This window comes from Takifugu flavidus, chromosome 5, assembly GCF_003711565.1.
Source record: "Takifugu flavidus isolate HTHZ2018 chromosome 5, ASM371156v2, whole genome shotgun sequence".
Classification (NCBI taxonomy): Eukaryota; Metazoa; Chordata; class Actinopteri; order Tetraodontiformes; family Tetraodontidae; genus Takifugu; species Takifugu flavidus.
Genome location: NC_079524.1, coordinates 275,261 through 295,060, shown reverse-complemented (window position 1 = coordinate 295,060; position 19,800 = coordinate 275,261). Strand labels below are relative to the sequence as shown.

Below are 19,800 nucleotides of genomic sequence, written 5' to 3'. Positions count from 1 at the left end.
GGTTTATGAACTCAATCAGAATTATACTTATTTTCAATAAAATGTTCATGATCACTGAATGATGTGGGTTTTTTTTTCTTTAGTATGATCAATGTTCAGCAAAAAGTAAGCGAGCAATGGAGGAGTAGCACAGGACCTGCACCTGGCACGGGACCTGCCACGGGACCAGGCCCTGCCACAGGACCTGCACCTGGCACGGGACCTGGCCCTGCCACAGGACCTGCACCTGCCACGGGACCTGCCACGAGACCTGGCCCTGCCACAGGACCTGCACCTGCCACGGGACCTGGCCCTGCCACAGGACCTGCACCTGCCACGGGACCTGCCACGGGACCTGGCCCTGCCACAGGTCCTGGCCCTGCCACGGGACCTGGCCCTGCCACAGGACCTGCACAGGACCTGGCCCTGCCACGGGACCTGCCACGAGACCTGGCCCTGCCACAGGACCTGCACAGGACCTGGCCCTGCCACAGGACCTGCCACAGGACCTGCACCTGCCATCAAACTGTTTGAAGTTACTTTTAGTTTTGTACTAAACGCAGAGACACAAACATTTTGCGAGTGAAAATCGATCAATACTTAAATTGATACTATCAGATACAGTTGTGGTCGCTCATGAATGAATTTATCAGGAATAAAATCGCTAAAGTGGGTCAATATTTTCTGTTGCACAGTCAATAAACGAGCAACTAACGTGTCAACCAGTTGAATATCGTGGTTACTAGAGCCCAAACAGGGTTAGGGTTAGGGACACCGACTCGTTAGCTGTAGTTAGGGTTAGGGACACCGACTCGTTAGCTGTAGTTTAGGGTTAGGGACACCGACTCGTTAGCTGTAGTTTAGGGTTAGGGACTCCGACTCGTTAGCTGTAGTTTAGGGTTAGGGACACCGACTCGTTAGCTGTAGTTTAGGGTTAGGGACTCCGACTCGTTAGCTGTAGTTTAGGGTTAGGGACACCGACTCGTTAGCTGTAGTTTAGGGTTAGGACTCCGACTCGTTAGCTGTAGTTTAGGGTTAGGGTCACCGACTCGTTAGCTGTAGTTTAGGGTTAGGGACTCCGACTCGTTAGCTGTAGTTTAGGGTTAGGGACACCTACTCGTTAGCTGTAGTTTAGGGTTAGGGACTCCGACTCGTTAGCTGTAGTTTAGGGTTAGGGACTCCGACTCGTTAGCTGTAGTTTAGGGTTAGGGACACCGACAACAGGTCTCAAGTGGAGCTTTGAAATGTCGGAGGAGTCAAAGATCGGCGGTCCTGCAGTTGTTGCTCATGTTACCATCTGCACGAAGTTCTGCACGAAGGTTGTTTGCTGATGACTCGGCGCTGCTGTCCGTCTGTCTGACGAGGTCACCTGTGGATCCGCCAACATTCAAGTGAAGTCACATATGCACCTTTGTTATTTTTAGTTCATTTTATTTGTATTTTATATCCAATAAATGTTCTTTACACATTTTCAAGGTTGCGTGCTACAGAATTGCAGTTGTACACTTTTGGAACCATAAAAACAGCTCAAACACAAACAGCAGGTGACTAAAAGTGTCATCCAGGCCCTGGATCTGATGGTGAACCTCCTCAGGTGGGAACAAGGCCTCTGGAGCTGTGCAGTGGTGATTGTGCAGCATTAGTTAGTAGTCCTGGTGCTGCTGAAGCGACCTTTGGTTTGTGCTTATCTGCAGCCGTGATATCAGCACCCAAACATGCACCCTAACCCAGCAGGTCCGGGACACCCCGCAGGCCCGGGTCCCGGGACACCCAGCAGCCCGGGACACCCAGCAGGCCGGGTCACCCTGCAGGCCGGGTCACCCAGCAGGCCGGGTCACCCAGCAGGCCGGGTCACCCTGCAGGCCGGGTCACCCAGCAGGCCGGGTCACCCAGCAGGCCGGGTCACCCAGCAGGCCGGGTCACCCTGCAGGCCCGGGTCACCCAGCAGGCCGGGACACCCAGCAGGCCGGGTCACCCTGCAGGCCCGGGTCACCCAGCAGCCCGGGACACCCAGCAGGCCGGGTCACCCTGCAGGCCCGGGTCACCCAGCAGGCCGGGTCACCCTGCAGGTCCAGGTCACCCAGCAGGCCGGTCACCCAGCAGGCCGGGTCACCCTGCAGGCCCGGGTCACCCAGCAGGCCGGGTCACCCAGCAGGCCGGGTCACCCTGCAGGCCGGGTCACCCAGCAGCCCGGGTCACCCAGCAGGCCGGGTCACCCAGCAGGCCGGGTCACCCAGCAGGCCGGGTCACCCTGCAGGCCCGGGTCACCCTGCAGGCCCGGGTCACAAAGGAGCTCTAATTTGATCATCAATCAGTCGCTTCCATACCTGCTTTGAATGAGCGTCTCAAGTTTCTGACTACAGTTAAAAGCAGTGCATGTTTGTTCACCCTAACTCCATATGCATAGTTTAAATGACATGTTAAACCATGACAAGTTAAACCATGGCAGGTTAAACCATGGCAGGTTAAACTATGACAGGTTAAACCATGACAGGTTAAACTATGACATGTTAAACCATGACAGGTTAAACTATGACATGTTAAACCATGACAGGTTAAACTACGCCATGACTTGTATTAATTGCAATGCCAAGTTTGAGTTGCTGTTTTAATGGATTATTTACACATTCGAGTACTGTTGACATGGAAACGGCTGCAACTTTTTCCTCAAGACTCCAGATAACGGGTCGAAATGACTAAAGCCATTTTAATTCCCTGCTTTATCACATTTGTCTCATGTGTCCTCAAACGTTACGGTCTTAGCAAAATAACTCAAAAAGTTCTATACAGATTCTAACAACATTTCAGGAAACGTATATAATGAAAGAGCTCATTACATGTGGTGATGTTCCAGATTCCTGAGGGGCTTTGATCAAAGATCAAAGGGCTTTGATCATGAAGCATCCTGCTGTTATACGACCTCGCCTTGACCTCGGTATAAACCAGGGCGTAGGAGACGCGGCCCTCTGCTCGGTGACAAGTTTAAAACGCTATGCAGCAGTCAAATTAAAACACGTCAAACTCCCAGAATCAAACGCCAGTTATTTTACATCCTTCATGAGTAAAATACATTTACAATTACACGTCCTAATGAGCACCAGAACAGAACATACGTCAAACGAGTGAACACAGAAACGGGACTGTACATTAAAACCACACTACTGTACATTAAGGCATGAGGTTCTCTGGATGTGACAGCAATAAACACAAAGCACTAAAATCCACTGGACTCCATGTAGGGACTCTATCCACGAGGATAGTCCTCTGTCCACGAGGATAGTCCTCTGTCCACGCACGAGGATAGGACTCTGTCCACGAGGATAGTCCTCTGTCCACGAGGATAGGACTCTATCCACGAGGATAGGACTCTATCCACGAGGATAGTCCTCTGTCCACGAGGATAGGACTCTATCCACGAGGATAGGACTCTATCCACGAGGATAGTCCTCTATCCACGAGGATAGTCCTCTGTCCACGAGGATAGTCCTCTGTCCACGAGGATAGGACTCTGTCCACGAGGATAGGACTCTGTCCACGAGGATAGGACTCTGTCCACGAGGATAGTCCTCTGTCCACGAGGATAGGACTCTGTCCACGAGGATAGTCCTCTGTCCACGAGGATAGTCCTCTGTCCACGAGGATAGGACTCTATCCACGAGGATAGTCCTCTGTCCACGAGGATAGTCCTCTGTCCACGAGGATAGGACTCTGTCCACGAGGATAGGACTCTGTCCACGAGGATAGGACTCTGTCCACGAGGATAGTCCTCTGTCCACGAGGATAGGACTCTATCCATGAAGATAGGACTCTATCCACGAGGATAGTCCTCTGTCCACGAGGATAGGACTCTGTCCACGAGGATAGTCCTCTGTCCACGAGGATAGGACTCTGTCCACGAAGATAGGACTCTATCCACGAGGATAGGACTCTATCCACCAAGGCAAATGAAAACCTTCACCTTGACCTGGAGGCCGTTCAGTCATCTGAGCACCGATTTGATCATTTAAATGAAAACCACACACTGCTCGACTGTGCACACAATAGAACTCTATAATAAAAGAATACAACAGTCTCGTTGTTTTTGTCCAGTTCAAGCAGTGGAGCGCTTCAGGCTGTGGACTAGCAAACATTGGTTTTGTCTCGACTCATAAGATGTGGGAACCTTTAGAAACTTCATGGTTTTTCCTCATCAAATCTGATCTGATCCTCTCAGTCAGGTACTGACAAATATGCCTCTAATAATAGTAATAACACAATGATCCCGTTGTTCATTAAACCATAAAAACCTCATCATGCTAGTGGTCAAAGGAACCCTTTGAATGAATAACGTGGTGCTCACACCTGCGCAGAGTTCAGGAGGAACTTTACTGTCCCCCGTGGAACTCCGCCCGGTGTGTATTCTTTGGAAGTTTTGTGTGGGTGGATCAGGTCATTCATGATTCGTGAGCATCTCTACGGAGTGGGGGCCACTCCAAAGGTGACTGTCTGTTCTCGTCAGCCCAGCCTTTTGTTGTGGACCTTCTCTGCTCTTCTGGGCCATTGTCCTCTTGCGCTGCAGATTCTACAGTTCCAGCTGGCAGCTACAATCCTGCATTACTGCTACTTGTCATTTCATATTCCTGAGGGATTTGCAGGCCTGACGCAGCAAACCCGACCCAATGATGGTTCCTCCACTGACCCTCACAGCTGGGATGACCACGACGATGAACGCGGTCCTTCTTCTGCCAGATCTTTGTCTCTTCTTTCCATATAGCGAAACCTCAAACTCAAAACAAGGAGGGTCGACGTGCTCGTTTGCAAACTTCACGAGTGGATGGGAGCAGGTGTCAACGTGTCCCCTACTGCAGACGTATGAACACACATTAATGCTGCCATTCATTGATGAGTCTCTGGTTGCTCTTCAGGTCATCTGGACGCTCTCCCCTCTTGGTAGAGTGGCCACAGTCCCAAGGTGTCTCCATTTGTGATAAGAGCGTGAGGGTCTTGCTCTTATGCTGACGAGCGTGTGAGTGGATTTTATCGTTAAAACAGGCGTCGTCTAAACCTCCACACAAGACTCGTGCTAACCACTGACTCAGTTACCAGTTTAAGGTGATTAACTCGAGGATTTGCATGTTTTTCACTTTCACTGTTTGTGTTTTTATGGTTGTTGAACATGAAAGTCAGTTTCTTTTGTGTTATGATTTTAGACTCAGATTTTAATAGCTTGACTTAAGATGATAATATGGTCATATTTTAGGAATTAAATAATGCAAAAAACCATGAAACATACAGTTTTTTTTAGCACTTTATAATTGGAATTTAGAACAATTAACTCCAACTAAATGCAACTGTGATGAGTCTGATGAGAGTTGTATATTTAGCATCGGTATTACTCAGCAATACTGTAGCTCTAGCACTGCTTGCACTGTTAACATTCAGTAAGGCGTCGTACATCCATGCAGGTGACTGCAGTCTAGCTGACCTTCTGTTACAATGCTCCTCTTCACTGAGCACCAGCTCCAACAATTCATCTTACAATCAAGTAGAGCAACACATGACAGTCCTGAAACACATATTCTAACACAGATGTGCAACAAAGTCCTACCACTATTTCCAGCTGCAGCAGGACACGCCGTCGTGCCGTCTTTAGTGACAATGCTGCTGTTGGAGCTTCTCGCGTCTCTTGAAACGAGTCCAGGAGGAGCTCATGGGATTAAAAAAACCAACAATCCAACAAAAAGCAGAGAGTGACTCAGGCGTGAAGGAAACTCCAACACACTGAAATCTGGATGCACTTGCATTAGCTAACCCAGTAGAATCCTCGATGTCCCTGTGATGCACAACATATGTGGTACGTTTAGCTCAAGACATGCGGCCGTTGGTCATCGGATGCATCCTGATGTTCTTCTAGAATTGTTTGATATAAAAGCAAAGAAAAATTAAGGATAGAACAGCAAACACTGCTAACCTGCTTTGTTTTTGCTGGTACTTTGGAAAAATGCCATTTTCTCTGATTTGGGCTCTCGCACGCGTGTGTGTGTGTGTGTGTGTGTGTGTGTGTGTGTGTGTGTGTGCGTGCGTGCGTGCGTGCGTGCGTGCGTCAGGTCACCGAACGGACATGTAAACTTAAAGCCCTTTTGTTAAAAGAAGCCAGGAATCAAACAATACGTGACGCAGCGGGTGTCCAGACTCGCTGACCCGAACACAAACATTCAGAACCAGATGGAGGAAAAAGCTTAACTGTTAATAATAAAATGTTAATAATTCCATGAATGCGTTCAAGATCACACGGTTTCCACACGTCTTGGCAGAGTATTCACTTCGGAGATGCTGCTGTATTTTGGTAGATTGTACAAACACTTAAGGGCAAAGTGTTGGACCTCTGAGACGGAGAGAGAAGATCTGGGTTTGTTGCTGGTTGTTGCAGCTGGTTAGCAGCACTGGTCAGTTCAGGTTAACTGTTGAACGTAATCGGAACCTTCTTTTCCAGCAGAGTCCCATTTCTAAATGCACGACTACAGTCAGCTGTGCCTTTGTTCAGCAAGGGTCATGTGACTGAGGCTCCAGGCTCAGACAACTGCAAGCGAGAACGGCGAGGAGCTGGAACGCTGAGCTGACGTGCAGAAGCGTGCGCACGCCTCGATAGCTGAGCGCGCTGCAGTTTCACTTCTACGGGGTCTTTTACTCACACTTGGTGTCCCGGTTCCAGCACTCTCAGTTAGATGACAGCAGAGGAGCCGGAGGAGGGGGAGTGTGAACTCGGGGAGGAAGGAAGGTTCCAGAAGAGCCACTTGCGCTTGCATTGCCGGCGCTGGTACAGGTAGTCCTCCTTGTCGCGCTCTCTGCGTGCTCGTTGGTAGTGGTCGTCCTCCTTCAGGTACCACACAGGTGGCCAGCGATGTTTCTCAAAGTACTCTTGGTTGTCTGCATCAGAACACTCTGTTTAAGGTGCTGCCATCGCTACAGTCGCACATATATTGTGTCACGTTTTTCATTTGTTTTTGGCAAAGGTGGCGCGTTCATTCATTTACATGAGATTCTGTAACATAAACCCATAAGGAGAGCAGTCTTTAACGGATGCGTACATTCCTACGGGGAACACTGTCTGGGGCGACAATGCGCGTCATGTTCCATATATACTGTATATATATACACACTGTATATATACAGTGTGTATATCACAGTGTGTATATCACAGTGTGTATATCACATTGTGTGTATATCACAGTGTGTGTATATCACAGTGTGTATATCACAGTGTGTATATCACAGTGTGTGTATATCACAGGTGTATATCACAGTGTGTATATCACAGTGTGTATATCACAGTGTGTGTATTACAGTGTGTATATCACAGTGTGTGTATTACAGTGTGTATATCACAGTGTGTATATTACAGTGTGTATATCACAGTGTGTATATCACAGTGTGTGTATATCACAGTGTGTATATCACAGTGTGTATATCACAGTGTGTGTATCACAGTGTGTGTATATCACAGTGTGTATATCACAGTGTGTATATCACAGTGTGTATATCACAGTGTGTATATCACAGTGTGTATATCACAGTGTGTGTATTACAGTGTGTGTATTACAGTGTGTATATCACAGTGTGTGTATTACAGTGTGTATATCACAGTGTGTATATTACAGTGTGTATATCACAGTGTGTATATCACAGTGTGTATATTACAGTGTGTATATCACAGTGTGTATATCACAGTGTGTGTATCACAGTGTGTATATCACAGTGTGTATATTACAGTGTGTATATCACAGTGTGTATATCACAGTGTGTGTATCACAGTGTGTATAGCATAAGACCGGCGTTACCTGCAGACTTGGCCTTCATGTCTCGGGGAAATTTGCGGCAGATACTGTTGTAATTGGTGCAAATGTGATGAAGACACCATCCAGTCAGCTGTTGGGCACCATGGAACTGGAAACCAAGTCAGAAATAAGTAACCCATAAGTAACCTGGTCACTGAGTTCACTTAAGTTCAAAAGGTCATAACCTATTTAATCTGCTCCACTGAAACCTTAATGCAGCTCTTGGCAATTTGAGTCACTGCTGAGGCTCCTTCTCTCTCCGTGTCATCTCTTGTGTTTAGGTGTGTGGTGTGTGTGTGTGTGTGTGTGTGCGTGCGTGCGTGCGTGCGTGCGTGCGTGCGTGCGTGCGTGCGTGCGTCAGGTCACCGAACGGACATGTAAACTTAAAGCCCTTTTGTTAAAAGAAGCCAGGAATCAAACAATACGTGACGCAGCGGGTGTCCAGACTCGCTGACCCGAACGCAAACATTCAGAACCAGATGGAGGAAAAAGCTTAACTGTTAATAATAAAATGTTAATAATTCCATGAATGCGTTCAAGATCACACGGTTTCCACACGTCTTGGCAGAGTATTCACTTCGGAGATGCTGCTGTATTTTGGTAGATTGTACAAACACTTAAGGGCAAAGTGTTGGACCTCTGAGACGGAGAAGATCTGGGTTTGTTGCTGGTTGTTGCAGCTGGTTAGCAGCACTGGTCAGTTCAGGTTAACTGTTGAACGTAATCGGAACCTTCTTTTCCAGCAGAGTCCCATTTCTAAATGCACGACTACAGTCAGCTGTGCCTTTGTTCAGCAAGGGTCATGTGACTGAGGCTCCAGGCTCAGACAACTGGAAGCGAGAACGGCGAGGAGCTGGAACGCTGAGCTGACGTGCAGAAGCGTGCGCACGCCTCGATAGCTGAGCGCGCTGCAGTTTCACTTCTACGGGGTCTTTTACTCACACTTGGTGTCCCGGTTCCAGCACTCTCAGTTAGATGACAGCAGAGGAGCCGGAGGAGGGGGAGTGTGAACTCGGGGAGGAAGGAAGGTTCCAGAAGAGCCACTTGCGCTTGCATTGCCGGCGCTGGTACAGGTAGTCCTCCTTGTCGCGCTCTCTGCGTGCTCGTTGGTAGTGGTCGTCCTCCTTCAGGTACCACACAGGTGGCCAGCGATGTTTCTCAAAGTACTCTTGGTTGTCTGCATCAGAACACTCTGTTTAAGGTGCTGCCATCGCTACAGTCGCACATATATTGTGTCACGTTTTTCATTTGTTTTTGGCAAAGGTGGCGCGTTCATTCATTTACATGAGATTCTGTAACATAAACCCATAAGGAGAGCAGTCTTTAACGGATGCGTACATTCCTACGGGGAACACTGTCTGGGGCGACAATGCGCGTCATGTTCCATATATATATATATATATATATACACATACACACTGTATATATACAGTGTGTATATCACAGTGTGTATATCACAGTGTGTATATCACAGTGTGTGTATTACAGTGTGTATATCACAGTGTGTATATCACAGTGTGTATATCACAGTGTGTGTATTACAGTGTCTATATCACAGTGTGTATATCACAGTGTGTATATTACAGTGTGTATATCACAGTGTGTATATTACAGTGTGTATATCACAGTGTGTATATCACAGTGTGTATAGCATAAGACCGGCGTTACCTGCAGACTTGGCCTTCATGTCTCGGGGAAATTTGCGGCAGATACTGTTGTAATTGGTGCAAATGTGATGAAGACACCATCCAGTCAGCTGTTGGGCACCATGGAACTGGAAACCAAGTCAGAAATAAGTAACCCATAAGTAACCTGGTCACTGAGTTCACTTAAGTTCAAAAGGTCATAACCTATTTAATCTGCTCCACTGAAACCTTAATGCAGCTCTTGGCAATTTGAGTCACTGCTGAGGCTCCTTCTCTCTCCGTGTCATCTCTTGTGTTTAGGTGTGTGTGTGTGTGTGTGTGTGTGTGTGTGAGCCTCATTATTGGTTATGGTTATTTCCTCTGTAACAACTCAACCAATCCACTTCACCAAAGTGTTATATAAGAGATTAAGGAGTTGTTGCTAACCCTAAACCTAAGCCTAAGCCTAACCCTAACCCTAAGCCTAAGCCTAAGCCTAACCCTAACCCTAAGCCTAACCCTAACCCTAACCCTAACCCTAAGCCTAACCCTAAGCCTAACCCTAACCCTAACCCTAACCTAAGCCTAACCCTAACCCTAACCCTAACCCTAAGCCTAAGCCTAACCCTAACCCTAAGCCTAACCCTAACCCTAAGCCTAACCCTGAGGAGCGGCCGGCAGGTCACGCTACCTGGGCCATATCCAGGTACAGCAGCACCTCTCCATCGATGTCGGTCCCCATCATAGCTGCTTCGGTCAACACTGTCACCGTGTAAAGCTCTGGAAGACACATGGAGGCTCTGACCCTCCCCCTGCCACAGCTCACAGTCCTGACATCTACAGATCCATAAACACAATGAATGTTTCTACCTGTCAGAGCAACCAGGTGGGGGAGGCAAAGTCGATTGGCAAGAACGATGAGCTCCATCGCATCCAGGTCGGGTCGAGAACAGAAGCGGCCGGTGTAGAGATACTCCAGCACGGCCCTCATGGAGCTGCGGGACGTGTTGGGGAACAGCACCTTCCAAACACAGAAACCTCAGCTTAGAGTCAAACAATCACCAAATTTAAATGTGAGAACACGTCGAAGAAAAACTTGGAAATGGATTTTGCTATTTTTCTAATTTCTTTTTGTCATTTACAGTTAATCATTTTGCCTATTTTTGCAGAAGCAACTCGTGGAGCGACTGAGTGACTTATTCTGGGAAAGTTCAGGATAATTGTAGCCTTGCAATCCGTTAATTTCATGATACTTTGAACACGGTGCAGTTCAGTGTGTGAGTGCACGTCTCCTCTGTAGCAGGAGGAGGAGGAGGAGGAGGAGGGGGAGGGGGAGGAGGAGGAGGAGGAGGAAGGGAGGAGGCGGGAGGAAAAGGCGGAGGAGGAGGAGGAGGAGAGAGGAGGAGGAGGCAGGGAGGGGGAGCGGGAGGGGAGCGCAGGGGAGGAGGAGGGGGAGGAGGAGGGGATGAGGAGGAGGAGGAGGGGGAGAGGCGGAGGAGGAGGGGGCGAGGGCGGGAGGAGGAGGAGGAGGAGGCAGGAGGAGGAGGAGGGGGAGGAGGAGGGGGAGGAGGAGGGGGAGGAGGGGTGGAGGGGGAGGAGGAGGGGGAGGAGGGAGGGGAGGGGGAGGAGGAGGAGGAGGAGGGGGAGGAGGAGGGGGAGGAGGAGGGGGGAGGAGGAGGGGAGGGGGAGGGGGAGGAGGAGGGAGGAGGAGGGGGAGGAAAGGAGGGGGAGGCGGAGGAGGAGGGGGAGGGGGAGAGGAGGGGGGAGGGGGAGGGGGAGGGGAGGGGGGAGGAGGAGGAGGGGGAGGGGGAGGAGGAGGGGGGCGAGGAGGGGGGAGGAGGGGGAGGGGGAGATGGAGGAGGGGGGGGGAGGGGGAGGAGGAGGAGGAGGGGGAGGGGGAGGGGGGAGGAGGAGGGGGAGGAGGAAGAGGAGGAGGAGGAGGGGGAGGGGGAGGAGGAGGAGGAGGGGGAGGAGGAGGGGGAGGGGGGAGGAGGAGGAGGGAGGAGGGGGAGGAGGGGGTAGAGGGGGAGGGGCGGGAGGAGGAGGAGGAGGAGGAGAGGAGGGAGGAGGGGAGGGGGAGGGGGAGGAGGAGGAGGAGGAGGGGGAGGAGGAAGAGGAGGAGGGAGGGGAGGGGGAGGAGGAGGAGGAGGAGGGGGAGGAGGAGGGGGGAGGAGGAGGGGAGGAGGAAGAGGGAGAGGAGGAGGAGGGGGAGGGGGGAGGAGGAGGAGGGGGAGGAGAGGAGGGGGAGGGGGAGGAGGAGGGGGAGGAGGGGGAGGAGGAAGAGGAGGAGGAGGGGGAGGAGGGGGAGGGGGAGGAGGAGGAGGAGGAGGGGGAGGAGGAGGGGGGAGGAGGAAGAGGAGGAGGAGGGGGAGGAGGAGGGGGGGAGGGGGGAGGAGGAGGAGGAGGAGGAGGGGAGGAGGAGGAGGAGGAGGAGGGGGAGGAGGAGGGGGAGGGGGGGAGGAGGGGGAGGGGGGAGGAGGAGGAGGAGGATTCCTTGGATACAGTGTAATGATCAGCCCCTCCTCACGATGTGGCCTGGCAGCCCAGCAGAGTCCTGCTGATCGGGGCTCCACTGGGGGCCCAATAGGGGGCTGATTTAGGGGGGCGGACTCAATAAGGGGCTGATTTAGGGGGGGCTGATTTAGGGGGGGCTGATTTAGGGGGGCGGACTCAATAAGGGGCGATTTGAGTAGGGGGGGCTGATTTAGGGGGGGCTGATTTAGGGGGGCGGACTCAATAAGGGGCTGATTTAGGGGGGGCTGATTTAGGGGGGGCTGATTTAGGGGGGCAGACTCAATAAGGGGCTGATTTAGGGGGGGCTGATTTAGGGGGGCAGACTCAATAAGGGGCTGTGATTTAGGGGGGGCTGATTTAGGGGGGGCTGATTTAGGGGGGCAGACTCAATAAGGGGCTGATGTGGTCACTTTACCTCTTTGGTGCAGCTCTCCACAAAGGGCCCACCAAACATAGCTGCCATCCAGTCACAGCTGGAGATGAGCAGAGGCTTGTGGGCCATGATTGTGCCGTCATCTAGCTTAAAAACAACATCTGCAATCCAGATGAGAGACATGGTGAATACTCGGCTGCACCCAGACACGTCATTCAGAGAGCACACAACACACCAGAGAAGGTTCCTTTGGCCAAGCACTCCTTGACTCTGTTTGTCCGCCGTACATGGAAGGCTTTGGTGATTTCTTGATTCATGAAGGCTTCATTGTTCAGGATGTTTGCCACCATCATCCGCAGATCAAAGACCTCCAGAAGCTCAGCAATATGTGCAATATGCATGAGCTCTTTCTCATTCTCATCAAGCTGACCTGTGTATAAATAGCGCAGGACGGCTCGGAACGGGCCGAGCTGCATGGACTGGTCCATGTGGACGACAGTCATGGGTCGGGGGCCGTACGTCACAGGGTCTTCTACCAATTCTTCCTGGATGCTGACAAACGCTCGACTCCATGAGGAGAGCATTCTCCCACGCCGACTGCCCTCAAAGTCCTTCAAGGTGCCATCGCTAGTGCAAGCTCTCAGGTTGGCCCTGTCTCCATCATCACTGCTCTCACAAACATCAAAACTGGCAGCACGCATCAGCAGCTCACGGCCAGAGAGAGGAGCCCGAGCGGGCCGTTCGCTCTCCGCGTTCTGCACGTCCAAAATAAAGAGATCGTAGAACTTTGAGGAGGAAGTTGCCAAATAAATCTTGTGTGCAAAGATTTTCTGTCGCTCCTGTAGCACCAGGATGACGTCGGCACAGTGCGGGTCCTCCAGGAGCCCAACCGGGTGTTCCTCAGTGGTCGTTGGTGGAGGAGGCACAGTGATCAGAGGTGGGGGAGGTTTCGGGGGCAGGAAGGGTGCCTGGAGCAGAGGGCGCTGCACGTTCCTCAGGTGAGACTTCCAGAACTGCAGGTGGCGGCGTGAAATGAGCGCCGCTCGAATGGCGTTATCAAAGACGTCCTTGACTCCAAACTGAGCAACAACACTGGTTTCATAATACGGCACTCCCAGTTCTTTGGCCACTTCCCGACCTCGCTCAGGAGGAAGGATCTCGTTGGATTTAATGGGTCTGGAAACATCAGAACATCCGAATTACAAGAGTGAAGAAAGTAATCTAGATTCTTTATGCATGTCTGTCATGATGCATACACACAATAATTTATGAGGCAGCTTTTAAATAGAAACCTTATCAAATATGAAAGAATATAAAGGACACATCATGGACAGATACGTGCGTGTGTGTGTGTGTGTGTGTGTGTGTGTGTGTGTGTGTGCAGAGCAGAGATGGAGTTCACAGTTGTAGGAAAGAAGCTGTCTCTCAGTCTGGTGCCTCCTGTTTCCAGGTTTGTGGCCACAGACGGTCCGTAGTGGTCGGGTTCGTTGAGCAGCTGGTACCGACGGTGAAGAGAGGGAAACACAAGCTACCCTGGAACTGGGTTTCGGACCAGTGTGGACAATGGACAGCGCCCTATTCTCAGCCTGATGAGGAGGCCCTGATCCATAAAAAACACTGTAACAGGATAATATGATGGAAGGTCATTACAGAGCTGACGTGTAACCCTGAAGTGAGGCCAACGAAGATGCAAACACACGTGTGATCCAGGTGGGAAGCGTCACGCCACACACGCCTGTTCGTGTGATCCAGGTGGGAAGCATCACGCCACACACGCCTGTTCGTGTGATCCAGGTGGGAAGCGTCACGCCACACACGCCTGTTCGTGTGATCCAGGTGGGAAGCATCACGCCACACACGCCTGTACGTGTGATCCAGGTGGGAAGCGTCACGCCACACACACGCCTGTTCGTGTTATCCAGGTGGGAAGCGTCACGCCACACACACGCCTGTTCGTGTGATCCAGGTGGGAAGCGTCACGCCACACACGCCTGTGCGTGTGATCCAGGTGGGAAGCGTCACGCCACACATGCCTGTACGTGTGATCCAGGTGGGAAGCGTCACGCCACACACACGCCTGTACGTGTGATCCAGGTGGGAAGCATCACGCCACACACGCCTGTACGTGTGATCCAGGTGGGAAGCATCACAGCCACACACACACGCCTGTACGTGTGATCCAGGTGGGAAGCGTCATGCCACACACACGCCTGTGCGTGTGATCCAGGTGGGAAGCGTCATGCCACACACACGCCTGTTCGTGTGATCCAGGTGGGAAGCATCACGCCACACACACGCCTGTACGTGTGATCCAGGTGGGAAGCGTCACGCCACACACACGCCTGTTCGTGTGATCCAGGTGGGAAGCATCACGCCACACACACGCCTGTACGTGTGATCCAGGTGGGAAGCGTCACGCCACACACACGCCTGTTCGTGTGATCCAGGTGGGAAGCGTCACGCCACACACGCCTGTACGTGTGATCCAGGTGGGAAGCGTCACGCCACACACACGCCTGTTCGTGTGATCCAGGTGGGAAGCGTCACGCCACACACGCCTGTACGTGTGATCCAGGTGGGAAGCATCACGCCACACACACGCCTGTACGTGTGATCCAGGTGGGAAGCGTCACGCCACACACGCCTGTACGTGTGATCCAGGTGGGAAGCGTCACGCCACACACACGCCTGTTCGTGTGATCCAGGTGGGAAGCGTCACGCCACACACACGCCTGTGCGTGTGATCCAGGTGGGAAGCATCACGCCACACACACGCCTGTACGTGTGATCCAGGTGGGAAGCGTCACGCCACACACACGCCTGTGCGTGTGATCCAGGTGGGAAGCGTCACGCCACACACACGCCTGTGCGTGTGATCCAGGTGGGAAGCGGCACGCCACACACGCCTGTTCGTGTGATCCAGGTGGGAAGCGTCACGCCACACACACGCCTGTGCGTGTGATCCAGGTGGGAAGCGTCATGCCACACACACACCTGTGCGTGTGATCCAGGTGGGAAGCGTCATGCCACACACACGCCTGTACGTGTGATCCAGGTGGGAAGCGTCACGCCACACACGCCTGTACGTGTGATCCAGGTGGGAAGCGTCACGCCACACACACGCCTGTACGTGTGATCCAGGTGGGAAGCGTCACGCCACACACGCCTGTACATGTGATCCAGGTGGGAAGCGTCACGCCACACACGCCTGTACGTGTGATCCAGGTGGGAAGCGTCACGCCACACACGCCTGTACGTGTGATCCAGGTGGGAAGCATCACGCCACACACGCCTGTACGTGTGATCCAGGTGGGAAGCGTCACGCCACACACACGCCTGTGCGTGTGATCCAGGTGGGAAGCGTCACGCCACACACGCCTGTACGTGTGATCCAGGGGGGAAGCGTCACGCCACACACACGCCTGTACGTGTGATCCAGGTGGGAAGCGTCATGCCACACAACGCCTGTACGTGTGATCCAGGTGGGAAGCGTCATGCCACACACACGCCTGTTCGTGTGATCCAGGTGGGAAGCGTCACGCCACACACACGCCTGTACGTGTGATCCAGGTGGGAAGCGTCACGCCACACACACGCCTGTACGTGTGATCCAGGTGGGAAGCGTCACGCCACACACACGCCTGTTCGTGTGATCCAGGTGGGAAGCGTCACGCCACACACACGCCTGTTCGTGTGATCCAGGTGGGAAGCGTCACGCCACACACACGCCTGTACGTGTGATCCAGGTGGGAAGCATCACGCCACACACGCCTGTACGTGTGATCCAGGTGGGAAGCATCACGCCACACACACACCTGTACGTGTGATCCAGGTGGGAAGCGTCACGCCACACACACGCCTGTACGTGTGATCCAGGTGGGAAGCATCACGCCACACACGCCTGTTCGTGTGATCCAGGTGGGAAGCGTCACGCCACACACACGCCTGTGCGTGTGATCCAGGTGGGAAGCGTCACGCCACACACACGCCTGTGGAGGCACCCTAACGAGTTGGTGCTGGTTAGGGTGTCAGGGAGAGGGCGGACCTGATGGCCACTGTGCCGGTCATGTGTTCTAGCCCTGATTCTCAAGGTGCTGCTTGTACCAGTATTCAGCCGTCGAGGGCCTTTTAGTCAAACATCACAGTTCAAGGCTCCATGATATAGAGCGCATCTATATCATGGAGCCTTGATGCTACATCACAGTAAGACAGATGAAATGATTGGGGAGATGATGTGGTTTCAGTACCGTGCTAAAGGCCTCCGGGCTCTGTTCACTGCCTCCAGGTCGGCATAGCGCAGGTCCAGCTGACAGCCCACCAGGATGACAGGAGCCCGTGGGCAGAAGTGCTTAATCTCAGGGTACCACATGGTCTTCACGTGATAGAGAGAGTTGGGGTTGGCGATTGAGAAGCACAGAACCACAACATCAGACCTGATAGAATGAAGTAAGAAACATTCTCTCAACTAATGCAGCACACAAACCAATCCTGGGGGGGTGGGGGGGCAACCTTTTTAGCATCTCACCTGCCGTATGCGAAACGGCGATCCTTGTGATGGTCTCCAAATGTATCCCACAGACGGAGGGAGACACTCACATCATCCACCACATCCCTGGAACGCTCCAGAACCTGACGAATGGATTAGGTTTTTATACTACATTATATTATACTACATTATATTATACTACATTATATTATACTACATTACATTATATTTGAGTAATCAAAATCTTCACATTGAAAACACCAATGGCAGACGTGAACATACTCACCTCCTGGCACACTCGGTACTGGTCGATGGCCCAGACCGTGGGTACGTGAGTAGCCAGCAGCTGGTACTGCGTCAGCGTGGCGTTGCAGGCCCGCGCACAGATCAGCCGGGTCTTCCCAACCGCGTTGTCTCCAACCACCACACACTTGATAGTTTCCACGTTTGGCCTCTCATAGTCCATATCACAGTCTGTCAAATGGGTCCTGGTAAAATATAAAACAGCACAAAAGCGTCAGGGTTAGAGGGTCAGGGTTAGAGGGTCAGGGTCAGGGTTAGAGTCAGGGTTAGAGGGTTAGGGTTAGAGGGTCAAGGTCAGGGTTAGGGTTAGAGTCAGGGTTAGGGTTAGAGTCAGGGTCATGGTTAGGGTCAGGGTTAGGGTTAGAGGGTCAGGGTCAGGGTTAGGGTTAGAGTCAGAGTCAGGGTTAGAGGGTCAGGGTTAGAGTCAGGGTCAGGGTCAGGGTTAGGGTTAGAGTCAGGGTCAGGGTTAGAGGGTCAGGGTTAGAGTCAGGGTCAGGGTCAGGGTTAGGGTCAGGTTAGAGGGTTAGGGTTAGAGTCATGGTTAGGGTCAGGGTCAGGGTCAGGGTTAGAGGGTTAGGGTCAGGGCCAGGGTTAGAGGGTCAGGGTCAGGGTTAGAGGGTCAGGGTCAGGGCTAGGGTTAGAGGGTCAGGGTCAGGGCCAGGGTTAGAGGGCCAGGGTTAGAGGGCCAGGGTTAGAGGGTCAGGGTTAGGGTTAGAGGGCCAGGGTTAGGGTCAGGGTCAGGGATAACCCTAACTGATCATCTCCTGATTTTCATAATAAAGGTACAAACAAACAACATAGGTGGCTTTTTAGAATCATTGGTTAGAGGTAAAATTTGGAATAATTTACTAAAGATACAATTTTCATCCCTAAATCCGAGTCCAAAACTTCTGTAACCCTTTTCATCTCAGTGGAATTGAGAATTAATTAATTGGAATTGATTAAAATAGTGAATATTTGTAGTATATTGGGGGTTTTTGTATTAAAAAATCCTCTGTTCCTCCTTCAGGTGCTCTGGTGGAGGATCTGGGAACCTGAGGATCCTGCGCAGTATTTTAGCTGGTCCTGCCACAAGGGATCAGCTGGGGCCACTGCAGCCTCGGCCCTGGTCCCTGCAGCTGATCCCAGGGCTGAGGCTGCAGGGACCAGCTGCAGCCTCGGCCCCGGTCCCTGCAGCCTCGGCCTCGCCCCGGTCCCTGCAGCCTCGGCCCCGGTCCCTGCAGCCTCGGCCTGGTCCCTGCAGCCTCGGCCCTGGTCCCTGCAGCTGATCCCAGGGCTGAGGCTGCAGGGACCAGCTGCAGCCTCGGCCCCGGTCCCTGCAGCCTCGGCCCCGGTCCCTGCAGCCTCGCCTCGGCCCCGGTCCCTGCAGCCTCGGCCCCGGTCCCTGCAGCCTCGGCCCTGATCCCTGCAGCTGATCCCAGGGCTGAGGCTGCAGGGACTCAGCCCTGGTCCCTGCAGCCTCAGCCTCAGCCCTGGTCCCTGCAGCCTCGGCCCTGGTCCCAGCCCTGGTCCCAGGCCTGGTCCCTGCAGCCTCAGCCCTGGTCCCAGGCCTGGTCCCGCAGCCCTCAGCCCCGGTCCCTGCAGCCTCAGCCTCAGCCCTGGTCCCTGCAGCCTCGGCCCTGGTCCCAGCCCTGGTCCCAGGCCTGGTCCCTGCAGCCTCGGCCCCGGTCCCTGCAGCCTCGGCCCTGGTCCCAGCCCTGGTCCCAGGCCTGGTCCCTGCAGCCTCAGCCCTGGTCCCAGGCCTTCAGACGGCATGACCTTAGAAGAGCGGGCCTGCACGACACAGACAGCGTCTCTCGGATCGCTCGTCCTTCCTGGTCACGGTCCACACTGCGCAACCGCCAGATTAATTCATTTCTTTACGTGGTCACATAGCTGCAGTGGTGTGGTGAATGCATAAATAAATACCGCCACAAACGCTATATGACAGAAAAAGATGCCCCCATTCCCTACCAGGACCGGAGAGTCCCTCCAGCACCGCCGCGCCGGTGCGTTGCGCCTTATGTAACCGACTCTCGAGCCTGTTTCTCAGCCTCCCCGCTCACAGCAACCGTGGCACCTGCTAACAGCCTCCGATGAGAGAACGGTGCGTGCGGGTGAATGTCGTCTTACCGCAACATAAGGAAGAGGTGCACGGGGCTGGTCGACGCGCGAGACAACGACACACGGGACTCCATCGGATGCTGCGGGCGCCTGACGGGAGCGCGCGTTGAACTTCATCTTTTAGGAGAAGGTGAACGAGGCTCAGAAACAGCAGATGCTTCGCTGGATCGGTGCAATTAGTCCGATGGTTCGGTCCGGAAACTGGCGTCGCACCGCTGCAGAGCTGCGGAGCTACAGAGCTACAGAGCTACAGAGCTGCAGAGCTACAGGGCTAAGGAGCTACAGGGCTGCAGAGCTACAGGGCTAAGGAGCTAAGGAGCTGCAGCTCCGCCAGTCATGGAACCTCCTCCGATTACTGGGAGGCCTCCAGCTAATAATAGGCAGGCGCGCCGACAGGAGGAGGAGAAAAATCATTACAAAACACTCAACTAATCTCATTCAGCGCCCGAGCGGCCCAGAGAGGCTGGGACATTTGTGTTTGTGTCGTGCGTTCATGTGTTCATGTGTTCATGTGTTCATGTGTTCATAGCCTCCGTAGATTCAAATAGGAGCTCAACTGAAAATGTTCAGAAAGTACATTAATTACTGGATTAAATATGGCCA

General features: G+C 52.8%; 2 protein-coding genes across 4 annotated transcripts; both read right to left on the bottom strand.

Moving 5' to 3' along the window:
• Positions 1 to 6,550: 6,550 nt before the first annotated feature.
• On the bottom strand, positions 6,551 to 8,035 carry LOC130526351 (rho-related BTB domain-containing protein 2). Its single transcript, XM_057033945.1, has 2 exons — positions 7,797 to 8,035; positions 6,551 to 6,885 (listed from the first exon to the last, which is right to left on the bottom strand). The coding sequence occupies exons 1-2, from the start codon at positions 7,813 to 7,815 to the stop codon at positions 6,680 to 6,682; spliced, it is 225 nt and encodes a 74-aa protein (XP_056889925.1). The 5' UTR covers positions 7,816 to 8,035; the 3' UTR covers positions 6,551 to 6,679.
• Positions 8,036 to 8,115: 80 nt separating this feature from the next.
• Positions 8,116 to 19,538, bottom strand: rhobtb2a (Rho related BTB domain containing 2a). Of its 3 annotated transcripts, XM_057033922.1 has the most exons (11): positions 19,265 to 19,534; positions 19,207 to 19,232; positions 17,078 to 17,279; positions 16,831 to 16,934; positions 16,553 to 16,738; positions 12,541 to 13,481; positions 12,348 to 12,466; positions 10,289 to 10,439; positions 10,110 to 10,198; positions 9,462 to 9,567; positions 8,116 to 8,970 (listed from the first exon to the last, which is right to left on the bottom strand). In XM_057033922.1, the coding sequence occupies exons 2-11, from the start codon at positions 19,212 to 19,214 to the stop codon at positions 8,765 to 8,767; spliced, it is 2,112 nt and encodes a 703-aa protein (XP_056889902.1). In that variant the 5' UTR covers positions 19,215 to 19,232; positions 19,265 to 19,534; the 3' UTR covers positions 8,116 to 8,764. The 3 variants fall into 3 exon arrangements, with proteins under 3 accessions (XP_056889902.1, XP_056889901.1, XP_056889904.1); XM_057033921.1 differs by having other exon boundaries at positions 19,207 to 19,538; XM_057033924.1 differs by lacking the exon at positions 19,265 to 19,534 and having other exon boundaries at positions 19,048 to 19,219.
• Positions 19,539 to 19,800: the final 262 nt, after the last annotated feature.

Bases quoted from the DNA above. Each gene is read 5' to 3' on its own strand.
- rhobtb2a (XM_057033921.1), bottom strand. From the start codon at position 19,271: ATGGAGTCCCGTGTGTCGTTGTCTCGCGCGTCGACCAGCCCCGTGCAC. The intron at 16,935-17,077 runs GTGAGTATGTTC...TCCATTCGTCAG, and splicing joins AGTACCGAGTGTGCCAGGAG to GTTCTGGAGCGTTCCAGGGA. The intron at 16,739-16,830 runs GTGAGATGCTAA...TCATTCTATCAG, and splicing joins CGCCGTTTCGCATACGGCAG to GTCTGATGTTGTGGTTCTGT.